The sequence below is a fragment of the Psammomys obesus genome, unplaced genomic scaffold, assembly GCF_907164565.1.
Source record: "Psammomys obesus unplaced genomic scaffold, mPsaObe1.curated_primary_1811, whole genome shotgun sequence".
In the NCBI taxonomy this organism is placed as follows: domain Eukaryota; kingdom Metazoa; phylum Chordata; class Mammalia; order Rodentia; family Muridae; genus Psammomys; species Psammomys obesus.
In genome coordinates, this window is record NW_026586383.1 from 7,782,263 (window position 1) to 7,807,669 (window position 25,407).

At 44.3% G+C, this 25,407-nt stretch overlaps 1 protein-coding gene across 7 annotated transcripts in view; it reads left to right on the forward strand.

The window, feature by feature from the left end:
* The window catches only part of Golga4 (golgin A4), an 87,669-nt gene that overhangs the window by 56,535 nt on the left and 5,727 nt on the right, over positions 1 to 25,407 (forward strand). For 6 of the 7 annotated variants that reach the window (XM_055601822.1, XM_055601823.1, XM_055601825.1 and 3 more), the window contains 10 exons: positions 1,392 to 1,547; positions 3,377 to 7,575; positions 8,031 to 8,152; positions 8,467 to 8,597; positions 13,259 to 13,369; positions 15,403 to 15,423; positions 15,618 to 15,686; positions 17,922 to 17,997; positions 20,320 to 20,423; positions 24,860 to 24,946. In XM_055601822.1, coding sequence (XP_055457797.1) covers positions 1,392 to 1,547; positions 3,377 to 7,575; positions 8,031 to 8,152; positions 8,467 to 8,597; positions 13,259 to 13,369; positions 15,403 to 15,423; positions 15,618 to 15,686; positions 17,922 to 17,997; positions 20,320 to 20,423; positions 24,860 to 24,946 — 5,076 coding nt within the window. The remainder of the gene's footprint in view (positions 1 to 1,391; positions 1,548 to 3,376; positions 7,576 to 8,030; positions 8,153 to 8,466; positions 8,598 to 13,258; positions 13,370 to 15,402; positions 15,424 to 15,617; positions 15,687 to 17,921; positions 17,998 to 20,319; positions 20,424 to 24,859; positions 24,947 to 25,407) is intronic. The other variant, XM_055601826.1, reaches the window with a different exon arrangement.

Here is a 25,407-nt window from a genome sequence, read left to right on the forward strand (position 1 = left end):
AGTAGCACTGATTCTTGCCTGAGGCAGCACGTTTTATAATCTCTGGAGGGGACATAGGCATATGGATTTAGAGTACAATTTTAAAAAGTCTAGGGAAGGGCTGGAGAGATGGCTCAGAGGTTAAGAGCACTGGCTGCTCTTCCAGAGGTCCTGAGTTCAATTCCCACATGGTGACTCACAGCCATCTATGAGATCTGGTGCCCCCTTCTGGTGTGTAGGTTTACATGCAGACAGAACCCTGTATACATAATAAATAAATAAATGTTTTTAAAAAAAAAAAAGGCTAGGGAAAAAGTGTGGTTGAAACTGCCTCGGTGTGATGGTGCATGCCTTTAATCCGAGCAGAGGCAGGGGCTCACTGAGGTCAAGGCCAGTCTGGTCTGCATAGCAGCGCAGCCAGGGCTACACAGAGAAACCTTGTCTCAAAAAGCCAAAAAGGAAAACAAGGAGAAAGAAAGAAACACAGAGAGAGAGAAAGAAAGAATGAAAGAAAGGAAAATGGCAAATATGTAGGCGTATATTTATATTCCCTATTGTTCCAGAAAGAAGTTAATGTTTAAAATATAGTACATCAGCATAAAATAGGAACAGGGGTGTGGAAATTAAAAACAAAGTGTGACACACATGAAGCTGGGACTAGAGCTCAGGGCTGTTGTGTGTGGCCTTGAGCGGTGGCGTCAAGCACTGTCTTCAAGGAACTGACAGCATTATAGTTGTATTTCAGGTAGAGGGAAAAGTCAAACCCATCACACACAGAGGCCTAACCCTTCCTAATTCAACAGACTTTAACATTTCCTCTATAAAGTACACTTAAAAATACTAAAGTCAGGCTAGAGAGATGGCTCAGTGGCTAAGAGCACTGACTGTTCTTCCAAAGGGCCCAGGTTCAATTCCCAGCACCCATGGCAACTCACAATTGTCCGTACCAATTCCAAGGTATCTGACAACTTAACACTAATGTACATACAATAAAAAACATTTAAAAAAATACTGAAGTCAAGGTTGTGGATAATTCTGTCTTACTAGTGTGTCCTGTAGTATGCAGTCGTTTGTAGAACCCCGTGTGCCACCATGGGATGGTATGTGTAAACACTGTATCAACACCTGCTCTTTAGGCAGAGTCCAGGTAAACACAATTAACGTTGGGATGTAATCAAGAAATTACAGTCTAGTGTGCTAATTTAATTTTAAAAGTGCTCGCAGCCTTTGCTGCGGATGTTCTTGTGTATCAAGAATGGAGGATTTTCAGAGCTGGCTGCATTGGGAAGCCGAGGAGCCTGGGTTCTGCACGGCTGGGTGCGGATCAGATGAAAAGCGTGGTTCTATTGAAGTGCTTTGGGAATGTCAAAGACTCATGTGGGATTGAGGTGGTATTAATTGTTTTGGCACAGGAAAAGACTCAGTCAGAATATTTGAAGCTCACCCAAGAGAAAGAGCAGCAAGAATCCTTGGCTCTAGAAGAGTTAGAGCTGCAGAAGAAAGCAATTCTTACAGGGAGTGAAAATAAACTCCAGGAACTCAGGCAAGAAGCAGAGGCTTACCGAACTGTAAGTCCATGCAAAACTGTACGGACTTTCTGTGTCCACCCCAGCTCTGAATAATGACATGCAGACTTATATTTATTTTTAATAGCTTTAGGCTTTACGTTACCGATGTTCCTCACTATCTTTTTAATCTGAGTTTGCCATGTGGTTTGTTATCTCTTCTCACTTTCATACATGTGACTTCCTCCGTGTCTTTTAGGCAAATCCTCTTGTATTTCTTTCTTTCCCAGAGTTAGTATCTCTCCAGAAGTCCAGCCTGTTCTCTCCTGCCTTGGCTACAGGCCAGTCAACCCTTTATTCTACCAATCAGAAGGTGATAGAGACGCGTGACGCTTAACAGCGCCAAGGTCTGGTCTGCGCTCAGCTCTCTGCTGGTGTTCTAGATCTGCAAAACAGCCTGCACACAAAGGCATCACTCCAACCTTCACACACTGTGCGGGCTCCAGGGCTGGGGTGCACGTGACTGTGGAGACACTTCTCTCCAGTCAGAAACAGATTCTCAGGAGGTTTTAGCTCATGGGGTTGGGTTCATGTGTGGATGCTCTTCATCTTTAGTAAGAAGTGGACTCCGTTTTCCACATTGTCCTTGTTGGTTCATTCCCAGCTGCCCATGCTTCTGGCAGCCCTTCACTCTGCCCCTTAGCACGCAGACTGCAGTGACTGCATTTTACCACTTCTCCACTCAGGGTCACTAGGAACTGGCCTCACTTTGGAGGCAGTCTGTGTTCTGATACCCTTCTACTTGTCCAGTGTCATCACAGTAGACTGTGTCCTAAGTTAGTTTAGTTACACCAGTGCCCTGCTTTTGTGTTTAAAATTATCCGCTTCTCCATATTAAACACGGCGCAGGAATGCAGTATTTGTTGATGGTCTCAGCTGGCATAATTTTAAGGCTTTCTGGCCCTTTTCCTTCGCAGTATAGAGAGAGGCTGCCTGTAGTAAGAGCATGCTGGTGGTATTGAGATCTTTCGGTCTTGTTAAACAGTCCAGCAGTCCTATTTCTCTACAGAGTTGTAAGCTCTTCTTTGATGTTATGAGCACTTCAGACAGTGACACTGTGTGGTAGAGGACACTGAGGCAGCCTGCATCTGCACTGCTGCCTTTTCCTTACTGTACCACACACCAATAGAGTGGACCTGTCAGTTTCTTAACACTTTTCCAGCTCTAATGTTCACAGCGAAGAATTAATACTCTGTGTGATAACAGTAACTTTTGGTAAAGTTAAGAATGTTTAAGAATCTTCTTTCAAAACAAAACAAAAACCAAACCAGGCTGGTGAGAGGGCTTATTGCTGTACAAGCTGGGCCATCTGAATCTGATCCCAGCCACAATGCAGGGAGAGAGCCAATTCCCAGATCTACCTGCCTTCCACAGCAGTGTGTTTCCCCTCCCCCATACATAAATAAAAATTTTAAAGCTTTTAAGTATATGCCTTTGGTGGTGGTAGAAAAATGGGATACTTTTCCCCAAAAATTAAGTTATGAAAGTAATAACATAGCATTGTAAACCCAAAAACATGGAGTGTCGACATCCATCTTCCTGCCAAACTTTCTATCATTATTATTTGTTTGGTGTTTTATTTTCTTTTTCACTATAATTTTTGTTGTTTTGAAAACAGAGATAGTTGAAATTATGCAGGTAGATTGAAAAAGTACAGAAGTGAGTTTGTGTTCATGATTGTGACTAAGCACAGCGTAGTTGTCTGCCTTGTCTTATGTTTGGTCTGGTATCTGAAGCATCCAAATTACAGCCTTTAGATAGGCCCAAGTAATCTGTATGTCACTGCTAAGAAGTGTGTGCATTAGTAAAAATGTATCTGTTTTCATCAACAGAGAATTCTTGAATTGGAAACCTCTTTGGAAAAAAGCTTACAAGAAAGCAAAAATCAATCAGAACATTCGGCTGTTCTTTTGGAAGCTGAGAAGAAAAAGCACAGTGAAGAACTCAGAGCCCTGGCTGAGAAACACAGGACAGAACTGGAGGTCCTCCAGCAGCAGCAGGACAGCCTGTGTTCTGAGAGGCTCCAGAGCCTCACACAGCAGCAGCAGGCTGCAGTGGAGCAGCTCAGAGCGAAGTATGAGCAGGAGAAAGATGCGCTCCTAAAGGAGAAGGAGCGTCTTTTCCAGGCCCACATACAAGACATGAGTGAGAAGACCTTGGAGAAGCTGGATGTGAAGCAGACGGAACTGGAATCCCTGTCTTCTGAGCTGTCAGGAGCACTGAGAGCCCGTGACCAGCTCGCAGATGAGCTCTCTGACCTCAGGGCTGATGCAGACAGAGTGAAGCAGGCCTTAGAGGCCCAGCTGGAGGAACAGAGGCGTCACCACCAGCGGGAAGTTGACAGACTCAGCGAAGAGCAAGAAATAACTGTCCGCAGAACCGAGAAGGCCTTAAAAGACGAAATCAATCAGCTGGGGCTTCTCCTGACTGAGAAAGACGAGCATCTGCGGGAGCGGCAGGCTCGCATAGATGATCTTGAAGCACGTCTTCAGAAGTCTGCCGGGGAGCTCCAGCAGGCTTTTGATAGGCTGGATCTCCTCCACTCACAGCAGAGCAGCGAGCACGAGCAGGCCAGTGCCCGGGAGGAGCAGCTGGCCCAAATGCAGCAGCAAGTGCTGGGTCTAGAAACAGAGAAGAGGCTTCTTACCAAGCAGGTAGCTGAACTGGGAACACAGGAAAAGCATGTGTGTGTGGAATTAGACACTCAGAGGGCTCAGGTGCAGCAGCTTGAGAGACAGAAGAGTGAGCTGGAAGAGAAAGTCAGAGCCTTAGCCCAGCTTCACGAGTCACAGCTCAAGGACAGTAACACGGAGAAGGAGCAGGTAAGGCAGATCCTGCTGGAAAAGGAAAATATCATTTCACAAATGAGAGAAGAGCAGACTAGAGAAATTGAGATCCTCAAACAGAAATTGTCTTCTAAAGAAGAGAGCATTAGTATTTTGCATGAGGAATATGAAACCAAATTTAAAAATCAGGAAAAAAGGATGGAAAAAATTAAGCAGAAAGCAAAAGAAATGCAAGAAACGAAGAAAAAGTTGTTGGATCAGGAAGCCAAACTTAAAAAAGAGCTTGAAAATACTGTCCTAGAGCTTGGTCAGAAGGAGAAGCAGTTCAATGCGCAGATCCTGGAAATGGCTCAAGCTAACTCAGCTGGAATCAGTGACACAGTGTCGAGGCTGGAGGCGAACCAGCAGCAGCAGATAGAAAGCCTGACCAGAGCTCATCAGCGAAAACTCGATGATGTCATAGAGTTCTGGGAAAAGAGGCTCAGTCAACAAGCTGAAGAACTTCGGGACAAGCATAAAAGACAGGTAGAGGAGAAGGAACAGGAGCTTGCAGAGCTGAAGCAGACGATCCTCAAGGTCCAGTCTGAAAAAGAGGAGGAAGTGAGCAGGCTGAAGGAGGCGGGTGCTAAGCAGGACTCAGCACTAGCTGGTCTGCAGGATCAGTTAGAGCAGAAATCTGCTTCCATCGCTTCACTCTCACAGAATGAAACTCAGTTGAAATCACAAGTTGAAAAGCTGGAAGTTGATTTGGGTTGTTCTCTGAGTGAAAAGGTTTCTCTTCAAAAAGAGATAGCAGAGCTGAAAATGCTGGCAGTAAAGGAGGAGCTCAGGGTTTCTGAGCTGACAGGCAAAATGCAGGCTGCAGAGGAGGAGCTCCAGAGCTGGAAGTCTTTACATGAAAGCAACAAGAAGAGCCTGGAGGACAAAAGCCTGAACCTCAAAACCTTGCTTGAGGAACTACATAGTCGCTGTGAGAAAACTAAAGCTTTGTTAGAAGCCAAAACAAATGAATTACTCAGCATTAGCCGTGACAAGACTGATGCCATTTTCTCTAGGCTTTCCCACTGCCAGCAGCACACGGCCACAGTCAGGGAGGCACTGCTCAGGAAAACTCGACAAGTTTCTGAATTAGAAGCACAACTTACCCAGCTGACAGAGGAGCAGCATACACTACAGAGCGCTTTTCAACAGATTACCCATCAGTTGGAAGAAAAAGAAGATCAGATTAAGACCATGAAGGCTGATATTGAAGGTCTTGTCACAGAGAAGGAAGCTTTACAGAAAGAAGGAGGCCAGCAGCAGCAGGCGGCCTCCGAAAAGGAATCATGCATCACTCAGTTGAAGAAAGAGTTATCAGAAAACATTAACGCGGTCACGCTACTGAGAGAAGAGCTTTCGGAGAAGAAGTCTGAGATTGACAATCTTAACAAACAGCTAAGTGATCTCAGTGCTCAACTTGAGAATAGCGTCAGCCTAAGTGACAAGGCAGCAGCCATTTCGTTACTAAGCAGGCAGCACGAGGACCAGAAGCTGCAGTTGCAAGGTCAGCTGCGAGAGCTGTCTTTGAAAGTGGACACGCTGAATGAAGAGAAAATGTCTGCCCTTGAGCAGGTAGATCATTGGTCCAACAAGTTCTCAGAGTGGAAGAAAAAAGCACAGCCCAGATTCGCACAGTACCAAAGCACTATAAAAGACTTGCAGACCCAGCTTGACTTAAAAGCCAAAGAAGCTAGTGAAAAGGATGAGCAGATACGTTTACTGAAGGAAGACCTTGATCAGCAGAATAAAAGACTTGACTGTTTTAAGGGTGAGATGGAAGACAGGAAGAACAAGATGGAGAAAAAGGAGTGTGATTTAGAGACTGAGTTAAAGACCCAGACAGCAAAGGTTGCTGAATTAGAGGACTTTGTTGCTCAGGGGAAAATAGAAATCGAGTCCCTGAATGAAAGACTTAAGACTTACAGCCAGCAGGAGGACACTGAGCACAGAGACCTGGTTCAGAAACTTCAGCACTGTGAAAAGCTGGGAGAGGAGAAAGACAGCAAGGTTAGGGAGGCTGAGGCAACAGTCCTGAGACTAGAAAAGCACGTGTCCTCACTAGAAGCTGAACTTGAAATTATGAAGAAAGAACTAGAACATGTGAATTCAACTGTGAAAAGCAGAGCCGGGGAGTTAACAGCTTTAGAAAAGAAACTTGAGTTAGAAAGTGCTGCAAAAGTGGAGCTGAAGAGGAAGGCTGAGCAGAAGATTGCTGTCATCAAGAAGCAGCTGTTGTCTCAGATGGAAGAGAAAAAACTGCAATATGAAAAAGATGCAGAAAGCCAGGTGAATGAGCTCAATGCAAAGTTACAAGAAAGAGAAAAGCAAAATCACATCCTAGAAGAAAAACTTAAAAACCTAGGAAGTTTTCCACGGTTGGAAACGCCAGTTGTGTCCAGGTCCGTAGAGCATGTGGCTGTGTCTCTCCAGCAAGTAACAGAGTCCCAAGGCTGCACTCAGAAGGCATGTGAGGAAAGGATCTGCGAACTGCAGAGACGTTTAGTTGAAAACGAGAAGCTGCTGCACAGGCTGGGGCAGGGGTCAGGCGAGGCCGTAGCATCTACATCTGAAATTCTGCACAAGGACCAGGACTCCGTGAAGTCAGACCATCCCAGGGCCAAGCCACTCGAAGATCAACTCTTGATAGGATGTCTTCACGAAGAACTTGAAGAAAAGAAGGCGAAATGTTCCTTAGTTATATCCCAGCCCATGGAAGAGGAAACTGGTAAGAACAACACAGGAGTGAAGCAGAACTGGGCAAGTGTGGTTGACAATGTCCAGAAGACCCTCCAGGAGAAGGAGCTGACCTGCCAGACCCTGGAGCAAAAGGTAAAAGAGCTGGAGTCAGACTTAATAAGAGAGAGGGACGCACATAGACTTGAAATGGAAAAGTTGACCTTAAAATGCGAAAAATACCAAGTTTCACAGCAAGACATGGGTGGGAAAAATAAGCCTGTAGAAATTTTGGAAGACAATACTGAGGAAAATTCCAAATCACGAGTGATCCAGCCAAAACTGGGGAGTAACATGGACAGCCATCACGATGACCTGGAGTCACAGTTAGCAGGGGCAGAGCGGGAGAAGCAGAAGCTGAGCAAGGAGGTGGCTAGGCTGCAGAAAGACCTCCGGGCGCTGAGAAAGGAGCATCAGCAGGAACTGGACATCCTGAAGAAAGAATGTGAGCAGGAAGCAGAGGAGAAGCTCAAGTAAGTGTTGGTCCCACCTCGTGTGCATGCTGCGGTGTGTAACACAGACACTTGAACCTCACAGAGTTCCATAAATCCAGTCAGCTAAGTACTGAGGAGAAGTGAAATCTTGGGCAGGAGGCAGTGTTACTGTGTTTGTGTAGGGGACACAGGAAGGAGCTGACTGCTGGCTGCGAGTGTTGAGTACTCATGTCGTTGTTGGTTCTTTGTAGTGGTAGCCCCTGACTGAAACATGCATGTCTAGAGAAGCCTGACGTGGAAAGAACAGTCCTCCAGGGTCCAGGATTAGCACGGAAGGTGTCAGAGTTCGTGAATCTCTCTAGTTTTCTCTACCCAGACATACAGATGCTCAAAACTGTTTCCATAGCAGTGATCGTGTCGTTTTGAAACCTGTTAGCTCTTTGCAACTTGCTCTTTGGAGGCAGCAGTCATCGCTCTTCACTTTCGTTACTCAGACAGGAGCAAGAGGATCTTGAGTTGAAGCACACTTCCACACTGAAGCAGCTGATGCGGGAGTTTAACACACAGCTGGCACAGAAGGAGCAGGAACTAGAGCGGACCGTCAAGGAGACCATCGGTAAGCACAGCCGGAAACCCACCAGGCTGAGCCACACTCAGCTTATCCTCTTGTTGGCCCTGTCGTAGGTGCTACATGTCATTAAACTGGAGGGAAAGTGGTCCTTGTCCAGAAAGTACTCTCTGGTTCTCTGGTTCTCTGGGACATTCCTAACCTGCCTCGCTGGCGCTCACTTGCCTTTGGAGAGAGGCAGTGTCTCCTCATGCCCGTGCTGCTGAATTGCATCAACATTAATTTGGAGTGAGAAATCCCTTCTGCTGCTGGCATATAGTCACAAATGTGTTTTCTTATGTGTGCCCCTTGTCCTTTATTAGATAAGGCCCAGGAGGTGGAAGCCGAGCTTCTGGAGAGCCATCAAGAAGAGACACAGCAGTTGCATAGAAAGATCGCAGAGAAAGACGATGCTCTCAAAAGGACAGCCAGAAGATACGAGGAGATCCTTGATGTACCTTGCTTTTGTGCTCTTTTGAAATGTAGCTGTGTTTTCGCGGTAGTGCTGAATGTTCTGGCTTCTTAGATATAGAGAAGTCTTTTCCTTTATGAGAAACTACACGGAGGCTTTGTGCTTGAGTGAAACCTGGGAACCAAAGCAGTCATGGTGTCTGGGTGGCTCAGCTTAGCCAGGGTCTTCCCTGGACACTTAGCCAACCTCACTCCTTCTCTACTCATTTCAGAGTTCTGATGGCCCAGGGTGGAGTGTGGGAGGAAACAGGGAGTTTATCAGCTAAGTGTTTTACGTTTAGTAGATGGCTATTTCAAAGTACTTACTTTAATGGCATTGCATTAGCAGAATAAATTAAACCATAAATGAGTAAGAACTTTGGACCCCAAGAATGCTTTCAGATACACAACAGTGTCAGTTATTCCTTATAAGACTACTCTAAGCCTTACGTCATCATATGCCAGGAAACATTTGTTGTTCCAGAGGGGCCATACCTTACTGTGTCAGCAATGCTTGTGTGAGCTAGCTAGGGATACAGCAATAATCACCATTTTAAATGTGATCGGATTGAGTGTCAGTCCAGAGTATAGAATACCACCTTTGTGCAATTTGTAAGCTTTAAATTTCATTAGGAAAATTTAAGATAGTTGCATAGTTGCATATCTTGTACTTTCAGAGTATATTTGTGCTAAGTTTTTAAAACATAACAGCCAGGGGCTTGGAGAGATGGCTCAGTGGTTAGGAGCTCATACTGCTCTTGCCGAGGATCCAGGTTGTATTCCCGGCACCTGTGTGGTGGCTCACAGCCAACTGTCACTCCAGTTCCAGAGGGTCCAGTGCCTCCTGTGTGCTCTGTGGTTGCTGCACATGGTACACATGAATTCATGGGTACTTACATGCACGTGGTACCTCTAATCTCATATGGCCACATACACATAGATAACGTGCATTTTTAAGCAGTCCATTGAAGTGTTGGTGGTACATGCCTGTGATCCTATGGGCTCAGGAGCTGGCTTAGAAAGATGAGTTCAAGGCTGGACCTGCTCTAGTAAAAATAATATGGTCACTTTTGACTCCTGTGGAATGGTTGATGGTACAGTGTACCTAGTACATCTGATGTTCCTGGTTTAGTTCTAGCTTCTGGATTTGTCACTGTGCTTTTGGTGTTTTTAATACAGAAGGGAAGGCAACCTTAGTATAGTTAAATGATTTGCTTAACACTGTATTGAGTTCCGGAGTAGAGACTCATCATTACCTTTACTTATTTCATAAGTAAAGATGTTGTCCTAAGAGAGGAGCTCTTGAGAAGGTAACAGCTATTGTGAAGATTCAAGCCTGGAAGCTGCAGGGAGGGAATGAGCTCCTTTTTATGATCCCTTCACTCTATATGGACTTATACAGAGATTAGACTGTTTATCAGAGAGTAGACTAGCCACCATGACAAGCCCCTGTAGTTCTGGGGTGAGGGGAAATAGGGAGCAGGCCTCCAGGCTGCAGGTGTGGGACAGCAGCGTGCTGGACAGGAGTGGGGTGCATGCTTCCCAGCCCCTTCCTTAGCCTCCCAGCCAGCGCCGCCTTTATACGCCTACTATGAATCTTGTTAGTTATTTAATGTGATTTTAATTATTAATCATGTTTAATGATTACATGAGAGCCTCATTTAATAGTTGCACATTTTCTAGTAACTACAGTTTTAGAAAGGGGAACTGTATTTTAATAATATGTCAGCCGGCTTAACCTGATTAAAACTTGAGTGCTTCTACGTTAAGTCAGCATGATGGGTAGACTCCAGGCTTTGAGGACTCAGAGAAAAACTGTTTTGTCCTCCTTTCCACCTCTTTCCTTCCCTCTTTCCCTTCTGAAGAGTTGCTGTCGCACTGTCTGTAGAGTACTGCCCTTCCCTGTCATTTATGCTTATTTTGTGCTGTATTAATAGCAAATCTAAGCACAGCATTTAATTTCCCCTTCCCTATCTCAGCTAAGTTTTTTGTTTTGTTGGTTTGCTTTGGTTTTTTTGAGACATGGTCTCATGTAGCTCAGGCTGGCCTTGAACTTGCTGTATAGCTGCAAATGGTTTTGAACTCTCGATCATCCAGCTTCTACCTTCTAAGTGCCAGGATTGCTAGCTGCCGTTTGGATAACATTCTCATCTTCCACATCTGAAGAAACGAGAAGCTTGGTTTTGATTGACATGTCCTAAGCTCCTCCCACTAGTGCCCCGTAGATGGGGCAGGAGGTCTGCGTGCATCCCGGCCAGCTCATGTCCCTCTTCTCTGCACTGCTGCTACTGCTGGATACTGTCGTCCCTATCCAGTCCGCTGTTGGCCTTGTTGCTGGTCTCCGTGCTGCTGTGCTTCCTCCCTCCCTGACAGATCTGTCTGTCAGTATCGTCTTCTGTCTGAAGAGAGCGATGCTGCAGCCTCCCATGGAGTCTGCTAAACTTGGGTTGAGCTTGCTGCTCCCTGGCTTTCCCTCTGCTCCTGTTGTGAGTCTTCATTTGTTACTACTTCTCTGGGACCATGTGCGGCTGTGGTGGTTTGAGAATGGGCCCCTTAGGCACCTGTGTTTGGCTTTGTTTGGCTGGTGGAGGTTTGAGTAGGGTCAGGTGTGGTGGTGTTGGAGGAAGCGTGTCCCTGGGAGGAGCTTTGAGGCTTCAGAGGTTCACGCCAGGCCCAGTCGCTGATCTCGGCCTGCCGCCTACAGGCCAGGGTGTGACTCGGCTGCTGCTCCAGTGCCACACATGTTACCGTGCTCCCACCATGTTGATGGCAGCCTAACCCTCGGAGACCGTAAACCAGACCTGAGTAAGTGCTTGTGAGAATTGCCATGGTCACAGCAATAGACAGTGAGCGCCTAAGACAGCGGGTGCCGGTGTCAGGCGTTTCCCTCAGTTGCTCTGCACCTCACCTCTGTGGCACGATCCCTCACTGAACCTGGTACGATCATGGTGGACTGAACCTCAGGATCTTCCGACTACTACTCGGGCTATAGACCTGTGCCAGCAAACCTGGCTTTTTAATGGGGTGCTGGGAGTCTGAACCTGAATCCTTCTACTTGTGTAGCCGGTACTTCACCCGCTGAGTCAGTTCAGCATCCTGACCTCTCTGCACTGCATCTTTACATTTTAAATGTAAGCTTTATTTAGAAAAAACTTGAATCAAATGTATGCACATATATATTCCAGAATGTCGTATAGTGAAAATCACTTTCATTCTTGTTTGTTTTTTTTTTTAAGGGACAGACCCAAGAAAACTAGAATTCTCCATTCCTCCCTCTTATCTTCTTCCATTTCTTTCTTTTTCTTTTTTCTCTTTTGATGAATGACCTGGTGCCTTGTTGGCAGGAGCACTATGACTGAGTTGTCTCCCAGACCCAGAACTATTTTTTAAGTTAGAGATAATTCATCAGGGATTTTTCTCTAATTCTTAGAAGGCTTGCCTTAGCTTGGTTGGTAGTCTGCAGCTATCAAAGGAAGTGTCAGACATTACTGAATGTCAGAATGTGCCTGAGGGAGTAGCTGTGGAGTCTGGGTAGCTACAGGGGCCACATGGTTGACTCAAAGCAGCAAAGGCCATGGACAGTAATACCTCAATTCCAGGTTGATGGTGTTGGAGGCAGGGCTAGGTCAGTCAGTGTGCCTTCTCAGGAGACCTCTGACCTCTGGCCACCACAGAGCAGGGCTGTGCTGCCCAGGAAATGTTCTTGAGAAGAGTCAGACTTCTCAGGTCTCAGGTGTCTATGGCTCATCACGTTGTCTGTGCCTAACCGTCTGTCTTTGAGAATGCTGTTTCCCAAGCTCCCGACAGTCAGCGCCTGTGAAATGGCACCTGGATGTGGTTTGCTGTTAGCTCACTTTGCACACACTTTTCTTCATCACTCAAGTGAGATCAGTATTTCAGCTCTGACTGTTCTTTAGCACACAGGTGTTGCATGATTTATGATTGAGGGGAGATCTCAGTGCTCTTGACACAATGGCCTTGTGGTCAGACTTCTAAGAAGGACTATGGGGACAGAATCACCTAAGAGCTATTTTAGTTCAGCCTTATTTATTTGGTTTGTTTTTGCAGAGTGTTGGGAAAATGAAGAAATTCCAAGGATCACCAACACATTAGGCAGACTAGTTGTGTTATGTCACTCAAGACCTGCTGATGTGATGTGGGCACGGTTGGATATGAAACAGGAAGTGTTAGTAGACAAGGTTCAAAGACCAACTCGTGAGATACCCAGTACATCCAAAGTTGGTGAAGAAAATGAAAACAAGTCATCCCATAGCTTCTGTGATCAGTCAGTTGCCACCTGTGTGAAAGTACTGCTGTATTTCCTGAATATTGTTAGGAACCCCACTATAGATGCACCCAAATCGTAAACCGTATGACCTGTAACATCTTAGGATTCCTCATGCTTAAGACCTGGTAAACCAGTGAGAGGGGTTGAGGCACCTGATGCCATTGGTTGGGTATGGATAGAAGGAAGGAGTGTGAGTGGAGCTTTGGCATTCTAGGAAGAGTGAGCACCTCCGAGGCAGAACTCGGTTGGGTCAGGGAGGCGGCTGGGACAGCAGCGATAAGAAAAATGGTTCTGTGTGTCACAAATTGTTAACTACCTTGCTCCCTCTATGCCTGGTTTTTTAATGTTATTGCCACATTGCTCTTCTCATTCTGAAGGCCCGTGAGGAAGAGATGACTGCAAAAGTAAATGACCTGCAGACTCAGCTTGAGGAGCTACAGAAGAAATACGAGCACAAGCAGGAGCAGGAGGAGAGCACGGAGGACACTGTGAGGACTTTGATTTCTTGAAAACCCTGCCATCTCCACCGTTTGGCTCACCCACTGCCATACATTCATTTCATTGTATCCCAAGGAACGCTTTGAGAACTGGCGTTCCCTTTTCAGTCAGTACAGCTAACACCCGAAGAGGTTAACCAAATGTTCAGATATCCTGTTCAGTGTCCCAGTGGAATTTAGATCCAGGCTCCCATGTTCAAAGCCTACCCTTGCCTTTCTCCTGGTGCTTCTGGGCTTCCCACAGATAGTGTACCAGAGCAAGTGTAAACTTTACACCCTTGGGGGAGTGCCAGAATTGTCCACAGCAAATGGGACATACTGAGATTTCTGTGTTTTGTGCTAAAAAATTGTTTTAGACATGTTTGCTTTTTTACTTTTTCTTTTATTTATTCTCTGACAGTTGTATTCACGCATAGAATATATTTTTGTCACACACACCCCTCCCCATCCTCTTAGTTCTTCCTACTCCCACAAGCCCTCTCTTTTCCTCCCAGAAAGTCCCTCTCCCACTTCATGTCATTTCGTTTTGTGACCCCCAGTTTTATCCTGGCCACCCACATGAGTGGTTACAGCACTGAAGACAGTTACTCCCCAACCCCACAGCATTCAACTGCCCATAGTTTTCTGGTCTTACTTAATGTGTACTCTGCTTTATAGTGTATCCTTAGCTGTGTCATGTGAACATGAGGGTCTTCAGTCTTTCCATTTGCAGATAGAGTGACATAAATGATGTGAACAAGCTGGCACTGTGGCTTTGGCATTTCTTAAATATCCCAGTCTTGAAGTAAAATTGATGCTATGAAAGATAAAGCATGCATGCTCCATGGCTGCTTGTCCTGCTGTGCAGCTCAGCAGTTACCCACAAAGCATGTGGGTCCCAGTTTGAGAAGCCTGACACTGGAACATTTCTTTTAGAAAGTACTCCTTTCTCTAGAACAGTCTTTTTCATAGAATTTGTCAGGAGGCTCTTGGGAAAATAGACACGGTCTGTGACTCCATCTTTGAGAAGATTTGTTACAGATTATCAGTCACTGATAACAGCAGTTTTCTAAACTGCTCGAATCTCCAGCAGCGATGATGAAGCCTTTGGAAAAGGCGTCGCTGTGCAGCACTCCTCAGTAGCTGTCTGTGCGCACTGAGAGAGTGGAAAGGACCCTTTCTCTATAAAGATAATCACGAGTGCAGTTCTGTCTGTGGACTGTGTGGTCGTGGCTGTGGGGACCTTTGCTATTAGTTACTGCTTGTATAAAAATGGATTTTAATACCACGAGCTTCCCTAGCGTCAGGGTATTGATGTTGCGTGCTGACTACCAGAAGGCTCAGACATTGTGAAGCTGATGGCGATGCTCTGAGTTCTTCCCCTTGTCCAAGGGAAAGAAGAAAATAATAGCTGTAAGCAGAATTGTTCCTGTTAGTCTCTTGATTCTCCTTGAACATAGTTCAGTGCTTGTAAATATTTCAATTTTGGTTTTTCTTGAGATGATAGTACTGGCATGTTTCCCAGGCTAGCTTGAACCTTGTGCTCAAGTAGGCTTCCCAGCTCAGCCTCCCAAATCACTGGCATCGTAGTGTTCCTTCTGGATTCTGGATGGTCTAGAGTCACATGTACCTATGCTGAGTTCTATGGGGAACAGTTTGTATTCAGAGCCCAGCATGAGCCTCAGAGATTGTGCTCAGAAATCTCCTAAAGGCCTTTGAAAGATCAGACATGTTTACTCGTGAAGTTAAGTGAGTGATACAGGAACATATTCTGTGTCCAGTGACACTGAAGGACAAAAAAAACACTTGTTCTGGGCTGTCTGTCTCCCTTTCTGACGTGACAGCTACTGCTGTTGCAGCCCTTCAGGTCTTTCCTCTGTTTCCATGTGGACATTTTATACAGCAAAAGCAGAACAGGTTAAAAATAAAGATTGCTTTTTTTCAGACTAACTCACTCTCTTAAGATGGTAAAGCTGGCTTCTCTGTTTCATTGTTTCCTCTACTGGGGTTTTATTGTTTACATTCTTTTTCTTTTCCCTCTCTAGGTAACAATTATGGAGCTACAGGTAAGACTAGTTCATCACTGAAATTTCCTGAAGCTGGTGTTTATTAGGGACATGCCTCCACCTCCACCCTCCATTTTAACAAGTTAAAACATAAAGATGCTGTTTCTGCAAAGGAAGTTTTTTGCAAGCAGTACAGAAACATGTCCAGGCGTTGATAAGACACGCCCATTTCAGTCTGGCTTTTGTTCTTTCAGACACAGCTAGCCCAGAAGACCACTCTGATCAGTGATTCCAAGCTGAAGGAGCAGGAGTTGAGAGAGCAGGTACAGGGAAGCGCTCTGTTGGTATAGACTTGGATCTCGGGCAATCAGGGAACAACTAAGTTGAGAATGATTTAGTAGTTGCTTTGAAATAGTATTTCTAGACCCAGAAGTGCTCGAGACGACCCACACCTATGATTGCATATATCCACACCGAAACACTGGGTTTTGCCTGCATGAGTGTGAGGGTGTACAGTGGGCGTGCCTGTTGCCATGGACCCTGGAAACAGGCTACGCTTGTGAGTTGACTTGTGGGCGCTAGGGATTGAGCCTGGGTCCTCAAGTTCCCAACCTCTGGGCCATTTCTTCAGCCCTAAACCAAAATTTGTGTTCTACTGCCTCTGGAGTTTAACATTTTGAATAATGTTTCGTGTTTATATCATTGTAATAATTTATATTCTAAAAAAGGAGTTATTTTTCTGGTTTGTCAAAGGCAAAATATGAAAATCGCTCCTTAATGCTTTTTCCCAATGGTCGAATTAATGGTATATGATTTATTCATGGTGTCCATAGACAGTGTCTGTCATTGAGCCAGTGCTCTCCAGGGACACAGCACAAGCACATGCCAGTGGGTGCTATGGCCATGATACTTAGTGACATCTGTCCCCAAACTGTGGAGGGCTGGCTTCTGTCACCAGGCTACACTATGAGACTAAATCTCCCAGCTTTTTCCATTTTTCTTAAAGTAGACATAACCAAGTCCTGAAAACTGCTGACACTGGGACATTAAGTTACTCTACATTGTGTGTACTTGAACTGTTTGGTACTTTTTAAGTTCCTAAAGACAGTCCCTGAGTTATAGTGTTCCTTCTTTCTCAGCAATAAGCCCCACTTATATTGAGAAGCTTGCGCTTTAACAACAGCCCTTCCTTGAGTGTTTCTAAGTCTTCAAGATTGTCGCAGCATAGTGAGTTTTGTATTGGTCAGTTTTACTGTAGAACATAAACATCGTTATCATCATTCTACACTAAATGCTTCATACTTCTTCCTTGTTCCCATCTCCCTTTGACTCTGGCAAGCACTCCTCTGCTCTCTGTTTCTGTGGATTTGCATACTGTAGGCATTTCATTCGTGGCATCGCACAGTCCACAACCTGTTATGTCATGTTATGTTATGTTATGTTATGTTATGTTATGTTATGTTATGTTATGTTATGTTATGTTATGTTAGCTTAGCTTAGCTTAGCTTAGCTTAGCTTAGCTTAGCTTAGCTTAACTTATCTCTGTACATCCTGTTGTCTGTTAGTACTTCATTCCTTCACCGTATGGGTGAGGAATGAGGCATGTGAGACAAGGTAAGAGTGAGGTGAGGGCTTGTGCTGCCGCAGCCAGCTGCTTCCTTCTGTGAGCAGTGTGTGGATCTTAGCCGGTGGTATAGCCCAGCACAGTGTCGCCACTCACCAGTGTGTGCGTATTTGGGTTGTTTTCACCTTTGGCCTATAGCAAGCAGCACTGTTAGAACATCTGTGTTTTTGTGTCGTCTTTGGAGACAGGCTGTCTGTGTAGTCTTGGCTGTCCTGGAGCTCACTGGAGACCAGGCTGGCACAGCCTCAGTGCTGGGACTGAAGGAACATGCCTCAGTGCCTGGCCTTGCGGGCCCCGCTTTGTTTGAACCCTCGCAGCTCTTGTAAGCGTGTGCATATGAAGGGGTGCAGTTGCTTTCTGTGCTGAAACTTGTTGAGAAATGGCAGGCACACTGTTTCAGAGCCACTGCTCCATGCTGGACCACATTGCTCCACTTTTCACATCCTTACTGAGGAAGTAGTATTTCATTGTGGTGTTAGTTTACATTTTTGTAATGATTAGTGATATGAGCCGTCTTTTCATTGGCTTGTTGGCCCTTTCTTTCTCTTCTTTGGAGTTATGTTGCATTTAATGATTGTTTTGGGTGTCTGTTTTCTTTTTATTGTTGGATGTAAGGACTTATTATGTATTCTGTACACAAATTCCTTATCAGATAGTGATTTGCAAATATTTTCTCCTGTTTTGTAATTTGTCTTCACATTTTGATACAATCTTTTGATACATGAAAGTTTTTGTTTTTAATAAAATTCAATTTATTTTTTTTCTTTTCATTGACTATGTTTTTAGTTTTTATCAAAGAAACTGTATTTCTTTTGATTTTATCTGCATATGCTTTTTCTTCAGCACTGAAAAGAACACAGTAGCTATAGGAATTATTTTCCTTACATGTGATTTCCATCTTAATTTTATGGTATGGCTTAAATGTTGTTTTTAGGTCCATAATTTGGAAGACCGTCTGAAAAGATACGAGAAGAGTGTGTGTGTGGCACCTGTGGGGACTCCGCGCCGAGGTGAGCTGAGGGGCCGCCGCTGAGTGCATCTCTTCCTGCCAGCTTTTGAACGGCCTTGTTGGCTTTTTCTTTGCTAATCACATTCTTCTCATATTTTCATTTTGTATCATTTTGAGGATTTGGCAAGTACAAATTATATGTACTCACTGCAACATGATGCTTTTAAAATACATATTCTCTGTGGAGCCCACAAGTTGAGCTCGTTGGTACATGCCACCACGTGTCTCATTACTCTTCTGTGAGGAGACGCCATGCCCAGGCAGCTTACAAAATAAAGCGTTTTATTGGGAACTTGCTTCCAGTTTCCAAGGGTTAGAGCCCCTGATTATCATGTCTGGGAACATGGAAGCAGGCAGGCATGTAGGCATAGGTAGCTGTGAGAAAGTAGCTGAGAACATAGATCTTGATCCACAGGCAGCAGGCAGAAAGACACTGGGCTTGCTGTGGATTCTGAAGTTTCAAAGTCTATTCCCCGGTTACACTCCACCTCCAACAAGTCACCCCTCCTGCTTCTTCCCAAATCAGTTCCACCAACTAGGGACCCAAATGTCCCAAACATTCAAATATGTGAGTCTGTGCAGGTCATTCTCATTCAGCCAAGCATGTGGCAGGAACAATTGAACTCAGTCTTGCTGATTTTCAGTAACATAAATAAATACATCATTATCTCCAGTACCATAGCTGTCTTGAAGATATTTCTACTGTGTTGTCTCCTTTGAACAACAAACACCTCCACTCCACCTGATCTCCCATCTCATGGCAACTACCATCTTGTTCTGTTCCATGATCCAGCTTGTGTAGATTTCATGTGTGCATCAGAGATAATACTTTTTATTCTGTGTCTGGCTTGCTTTGTTTCATGAAGTGGCTTTAGCCTTGTGTCTCCGTAACACTAAGTTCGAATGCCAGACATTGTTTTACACACACTGCATATGTTGACACATTCAAGTGATGAAAAGAATCCAGGAAGTCTGATGGATTCACGCTGATCTCATCTCCGTGCTGCTGCTTTAAAGAGTAAGATTTGAATGACCACCCTCCTGTGGGAGAAATAACGCATGCCCTGTTCATTTAACCCCCGTGTGTGTTTCTGTGTAATATATTTAGCACCTTCATGATGCCGAGAACAGCGGACACTGTGTTACTCTGTGCTCTTACTTAACATCTGTCTATAGCGTTTCTGGTAACATTTTATTTAGATTTGCCAGGTCGGGGAATTTACAGGATCCATTTCTTTCCTTTGTTTAATGTAAGTTTGAGGCACTCAGCTTGCTCCTGTAGTCTACATGTAGAATATAGAACTAAGAATAGAATTGACATGTCACAAGATGTGCAGATAATATTCCACTAGGTACACCCGAATGTGTCTGTTTATTCCACTAATGTCCGCTTCCCTTGGCACCACCGCGGCCTCTCTCCTGCCGTGTGTATCATGGCCCTTCCGTGCTAAGCTGATTAATATTTGATATAATAGTATCAGGATTTTAATTTTGTTCCTGCTCTTAGTAATGGGTTGAACACCACCTGGTCATATTATCTGCCCCTCATTAGTTCTAGCGGTATGCACTTCTCTTGCAGAGTGCCTTATGTTTTCCATGTCTTATAAAGTTAGGTTGTCATTTTATTTTTCATAAGACTTTAAATATCCTGCTATTTGCCTTATTTTGTTTTTATTAGCTTATGTTAATTATTACAAATTAATGAGCTTTCAGGACATTTCCATGTATGCGTACAATTATCATATCCACTGGCATAACTACTCTTTCTTATCTCCTCTGTTTTCTCCCTTCATGTACTTAATAGTCTGCTTGAGCCCCCAAGTAGCTGGGATTTCAGGCTTGTACAACTGGGCCCAGTTCACATAAAAGTATTTGGAAATCACTGTGATGCTGGTACTTTACACACTTAAAGGTTTCTTGTCATTTTGTGTTTCAAAACATTTTAAAAATAATTTAAACTAAGTACTTTAATATTGGAATGCTTGAAAAGGAACTAACAGTGTCTAAGATACTAAATCCCTGATAAAATAAAATGGCACTGTTAGTCACTGTGGAATTCCTGAAGTCATCCACGTGTTGGTTAGTAGAGAGGTGCCGAAGTCCCAGCGCTTTCCTGCTGGCTGTCTGACCCTGTAAGCGAGGCTTGTGGGAACAAGTTTCCTCACAGTTGATAGTTTTGCTTCTACCATAGTGGTTGGGATGTTCACGGTATGAGCATGTGTGTAACCCAGTGCAGCTGATAGGAAACCACACAGTGTGTCTGTTTTCGGAGTGTAAGTTACTTGGGTTTCCCTGTGTAATTTGATTTTATGTTTTTTGACAGGTGGCAATTTGTACCACACTGAGGTCTCACTCTTTGGAGAACCTACGGAGTTTGAATATTTGCGGAAAGTGCTGTTTGAGTATATGATGGGTCGTGAGACCAAGGTACAGATCTTGCCTGGTGACTTGGTGTGGGGCTCCTTGTAACACACACATTGATATCTGCACACCATTAGATCGTATGAGCAGACCGTGTTCACAGAAGTGAGCCAGCTGACAGCCTTGCTCAACTTATTAAATTCTAACCTTAAAAATGCTATTGGATGTTACTAAATACCACCTCAATGAAAATTTCCTAAACAAGAAGTTGTTTAAAAAGAGAAAAAGTGAAGTATGTGGCTTTGTGCGCATGTGTGTGTGACTTCAGATCTTAAAAGTAGAAGAAGCGTAGAAGGCTTTAGGAGCCTGTGGATAGCACTGTGTCTCATCATGTTATCACTGTGACAGTGGCTGCCCAGGAGCATACAGAGAGACCTGAGTCTGTTACAGTCATTTCTGCAGGTGTTTAGATTATTACACTGTATAAGTAGGAGTGGTTAGTCAATTTGTTTTCCAGAATGTAGCTCCTACATAAGGCCTTGATAAAGAGTCTTGCCTTATTTGTGTCTTCTATAATTCAGTTGTGTTTGTTGTTTATTTTAAACTTTAAGTTAGACATTTGGTAAATATATCTTGAATGGAATTGCATGTAGTTATGGAGTTTCATGAGATTTTTATCAATAAATCTTTGTTGTAACCAGTTTCTGTTTTGACACTTGTCGACTCTTGACGGGATTTATGTTGTCTGTGTAGTGACTAAGAGTGCGATGTAAGCTTTGTGTCCTTGGGAACAGTCAATATGTACTGTGGCTACGTGCTGGGTCAGAGAGATGCTAGGCCAGGTGAGACAGCGATTTGGAAAATGTTTAGAAAACCAAAAAGAGCCAGGGCAGATATGAACTTTAAGATAGTAATAACAGCTTCATAAGATGCAGAGAAGCACCAGGAGCCAGAGGTCATTTGATTTCTTAGATTCATAGAAATTATGTTTTACTTACATCATACAGGTTTAGGGAGTATTTTTTGTTCCTTGTTTTTGGTTTTGGAGTTTTGAGGCAAAGTCTTATTGTGTGGCGACCTTGGCCTCCCGCGGGATTTCAGTCACACACAGCACGTCTGGCTGCCACAGCCTTTCAGATAAACAGTATGTTAATGTAGCGTGATCTTGAGCATGGCTCACAGAGAGCCTGTACTAGTCCACAGTGGTCCAGCGTCTGTTTCCCTCCCTTGAGGACTTTCACTAGCTCTTCTCTTGTAAGGCAGAGCTGATGAACGACCGTCTCTTCCCACTGCGTTCTGACTCAGACTCAGGTAGTAGCCTGGATGTGCAGCCTGTGGGTGTTAGCACTTCGTGCTGTGCCTGTGCAGCAGGTAGAAGAAGCTGAGCCTTGAGTCTCCTCTCAGGACTCTAGTGTGGGGCAAGTGCTGTGGCTAACAGACTGTGGCCTTCCTGAGCCTGACATGCTGGCTGCCATCGCCTGTTGCTCCTAGGAAGTGTATGCATGTGAGATGTGCTTTCCAGCCCTGAGCCTCTGGGAGAGAGACACAGCCCAAGCCAGCGTCGCCTTGTCCTTTCTGAGCCTTCAGTTCACTTGAGGTCACTACTTGGAAGGCGGCTGAAAGTGCTGCTTCAGCAGTCTTGGAGGCATGGCTCTTCATCCACCTTTGTCTGCGTTTGTTGTCATTTTCTGGCTGGTGATAATGAACAGTCTATGACTCTTCCATCACAGTTTACATGTAAATGTTGAAACTGGTATTTATTCATGTATTCCTTCATTCGTCTATTTATTTTATTTTATTTTTGCAACAGGGTTTCTTTCTTTCTGTGTAGTGTTGGCTATCCTGGATTCACTTTTAGACCAAGCTAGCCTCAAACTCAGAGTTCCGCCTGCCTCTGCCTCCCCAGGTGTTGGAATTAAAACTTGAATTTAATCTACTGTTCATTTATTGGACTGTCATGGTAGATAGTGCTGTGGAAGCTGATACCATTCCTGACTCTAGTGCTTAGTTCTTAGTTAGCCACACTGTGGAGCAGAATGCCGTCTAAGGACTCAAGGTAGATCCAGCTCTAAACAAGGAGAGGATTCAGTTTTGATTGGGTGCTGAGCATTCATGCAGGATAGGCAGAGCTCAGCAGAAGGCCCAAGAGAATGGTGTGTGAGTTCTTTGAGCCCTGTCTGGCCAACTGAGCACTGTTTCTGTGGGTCCGAGTGTTCCCAGGTGGGACCAGTCTTGAAGGCTAGGTAATCTGAAATACTTTCAGAATTTTACCTCTATGCATCCCAGAGAAGGTAGCTCTGAAAATTTCCAACAAGAACAGAGCTGGTTTTAGACCCATCTTTTGCCAGTTTGCTTTGACAACGAGCTCACCGTGGAGAGCAGGTTATAGTTCAGAGTGGCGCAGCCTGGGAGCACGTGCTGATGTGCTGAGTGTCTGCATCAGGCGGTCTCCGTGTGCCGTCTTCCCTGCTTCCTGCACCTGTGCTGCCGCAGCGTTCCGACGAGGCAGGTGCGCAGACAGCACTGCATCCAGGACACACAGTCTTACAGTGTGGGGCCGCTTCAGCCCTGCTTTTTTCTTCATGGGCTTGGGTCCTACACTCTCTTGTTGATACTGAAATCCAGGCTGCCTTCCTTTTTGCTCTGTAAGCATCACTGAAGAGGCATTCCCTGAGGAAGCACTAGCTGAAGAGCCTGCTCACAAACCAGGTGGCTCATCTGAACCTCTCCTTCCTTCCCAGGGCCTGAGGATGTGGTGTGGAGAGTAATCAGTCCAGTATGTACAAGACCCTGGGCTTCTGGCTAGTGAAAACTTGTTGGCTGTCAGCTATGGATTATGGGTCGCTGATGAGCTTAGGGCTAGGTTTCCCACTTAGTGTTATCTAAGTATGAACAGAAACTAGTCACAGTTCATGGTTGTGTCTTTATAAATATGCTTGCACATTCACGTGTGTGGTTTCAGAATAAAGTGTACTACAGTAGCTTGTGTGATACTGAAATTAAATGTTCCATATAACTATGAGTCTTTAAATTTTAGATTTTTGATGCCCGGCGGGGGTGGGGCTGAGATCTTTATAAGTAGTACATAGGAAGTGTCCTCTGTGTTAACAGAAAGAAAATACTGAAATAGTGACTACGTATTTCTTTTTGCCAGTTCACATGCATATACATGATCTCTACTCAAGTATAGCACATGAGTTTGTGTTCTGTCTGCTTACTATTAAGTGAGATGTTGTCAATGCCTTTGGAATCCTGCAATGTGGTTCTTTGAAATGGCATTGTAGGTTTTTTTTTTTTTTGTTTGTTTTTGTTTTTGTTTTTTTAGATTTTTTTTTTTAGGCATTTTATATATATTTTTAAAACCATTAAATGACAAAGATGTCTGAAACTAAAGTCATTGTTTGTGACGTTTGCAGCTAAAAACAGTCTCAGTTGATCTGTTAAATTATTAGAATTATATACTGTGTTGCCCTGGCTTTCTACAGGTAACAGGAATTTTAAAATGTTAGTTTCTTTGCTTTTTGTTAATAATTAAATTTTTTTCTAGTGATATAAAGTTCTGCAATTTTGGTTTGATAATATTGTCCTGATTTTTTTCCTGCAACTCTCCCCAGAGCCCCACTGCTGCCACCATACACACAGGCCTACACACAGAGCACATGTAGCCATGCGCACTGGTCCCCTTTTCTGGGATGCTCTACGTGCACTGTAGGACGCCCCAGGAGAGTGTACCACCAGACCTGAGATGTAAGCACCGAGCTCGTTATCCTTCTTGTCTCATGAGTGACCTCTTCTTTCCTCTCTGTCTTCCTCACAACATCTCATCTTGACACACAATAGGGAGTTTCAGCCTTTGAGGAGAATTTTCCAGGAGCTTATGGGTGCCAGTCTGACTTACGGTATATTTATTCTGATCCGCACAGTTTATGATCTTGTTTTGCAAACCTCCATGTGTAATGTTTTGATTCATCATGTGTTCTACCAAACAAAACATTTGTCTTTCTTTACTATGTAATTTCTATTAGGCCAATGTGCTGCATGTCTTGAAACCTAACTACTCAGCATGTTCATGTCCATGCAGTGGCCCATGGTTATGAGATATATGATGTGATTCAGTTAGAGCCAAACCCGGGGCCTTCTAACCCCTGTTATTTAGAGCATATGTTTTGGCAATCACTGTAAGTTACTGCAAATATAAAGCTTTTTCAGATGAAATCATAATGAAGTTTCGTCTTAATAAGACAAAAAAAAAAAAATCAGGAGCTAGATCTTTATACAGCTTCATGCTGTTGGAAATGCATCAAACACAGACCTTGTAAGGACCCTCTTAAATTGAAACTCTAGTGCTGGCTGTTGCTTCCTTGACTGACACCTTCACATCATACTTCTTTGTTCGTGGCTTCCATTGAGAGCACTAAAGACCCCTCCAGCCGAACATGTCTAATGGTGTGAGTCTTCGCTGCCTTGTGGTCTGCTCATCATCTCTTTCCTGTTGCTCCTAGACCATGGCGAAAGTGATAACCACTGTCCTGAAATTCCCTGATGATCAGGCCCAAAAAATTTTGGAAAGAGAAGATGCTCGGCTGATGGTAAGTTGTAGAAGCAAGCTCTAGAAAGTCAGCTTTCTTAAGTTAATACTCTGCCTCACACAGGGCCTTTCTCTGTGCTTCTAAAAGAAATTGAAGTTTTTCGGTGTCTCACACTACAGCTTAGAAGGCGAGTGGGCGTTAAAGTTTAATGTAGGGCGGATTTGATGGGGCCTCTTGAGGGAGAGAGCGGTCTTTCTGAGCAGTGAGCATGGTTGTTGCCACATGTGTGATGTGGGGCTCCAGAGCTTGAGCCTCCGATGGGAGGACAGAGAAGACAGCTGTTCTGTCGCTTCACAGAGAGCACTTTCTAAACAGCTTGGTATTCCCTCTTATGTTGTGAAGTATTTTCTTTTGCATTGATTCTCAAGAATTTAATCATTTGGGGGGCCCAATAAGGTGACTTAACAGATAAAGGCAGATACTGAGCAATACCAAAAACAAAAGCAAAACTCTTTAAGAAA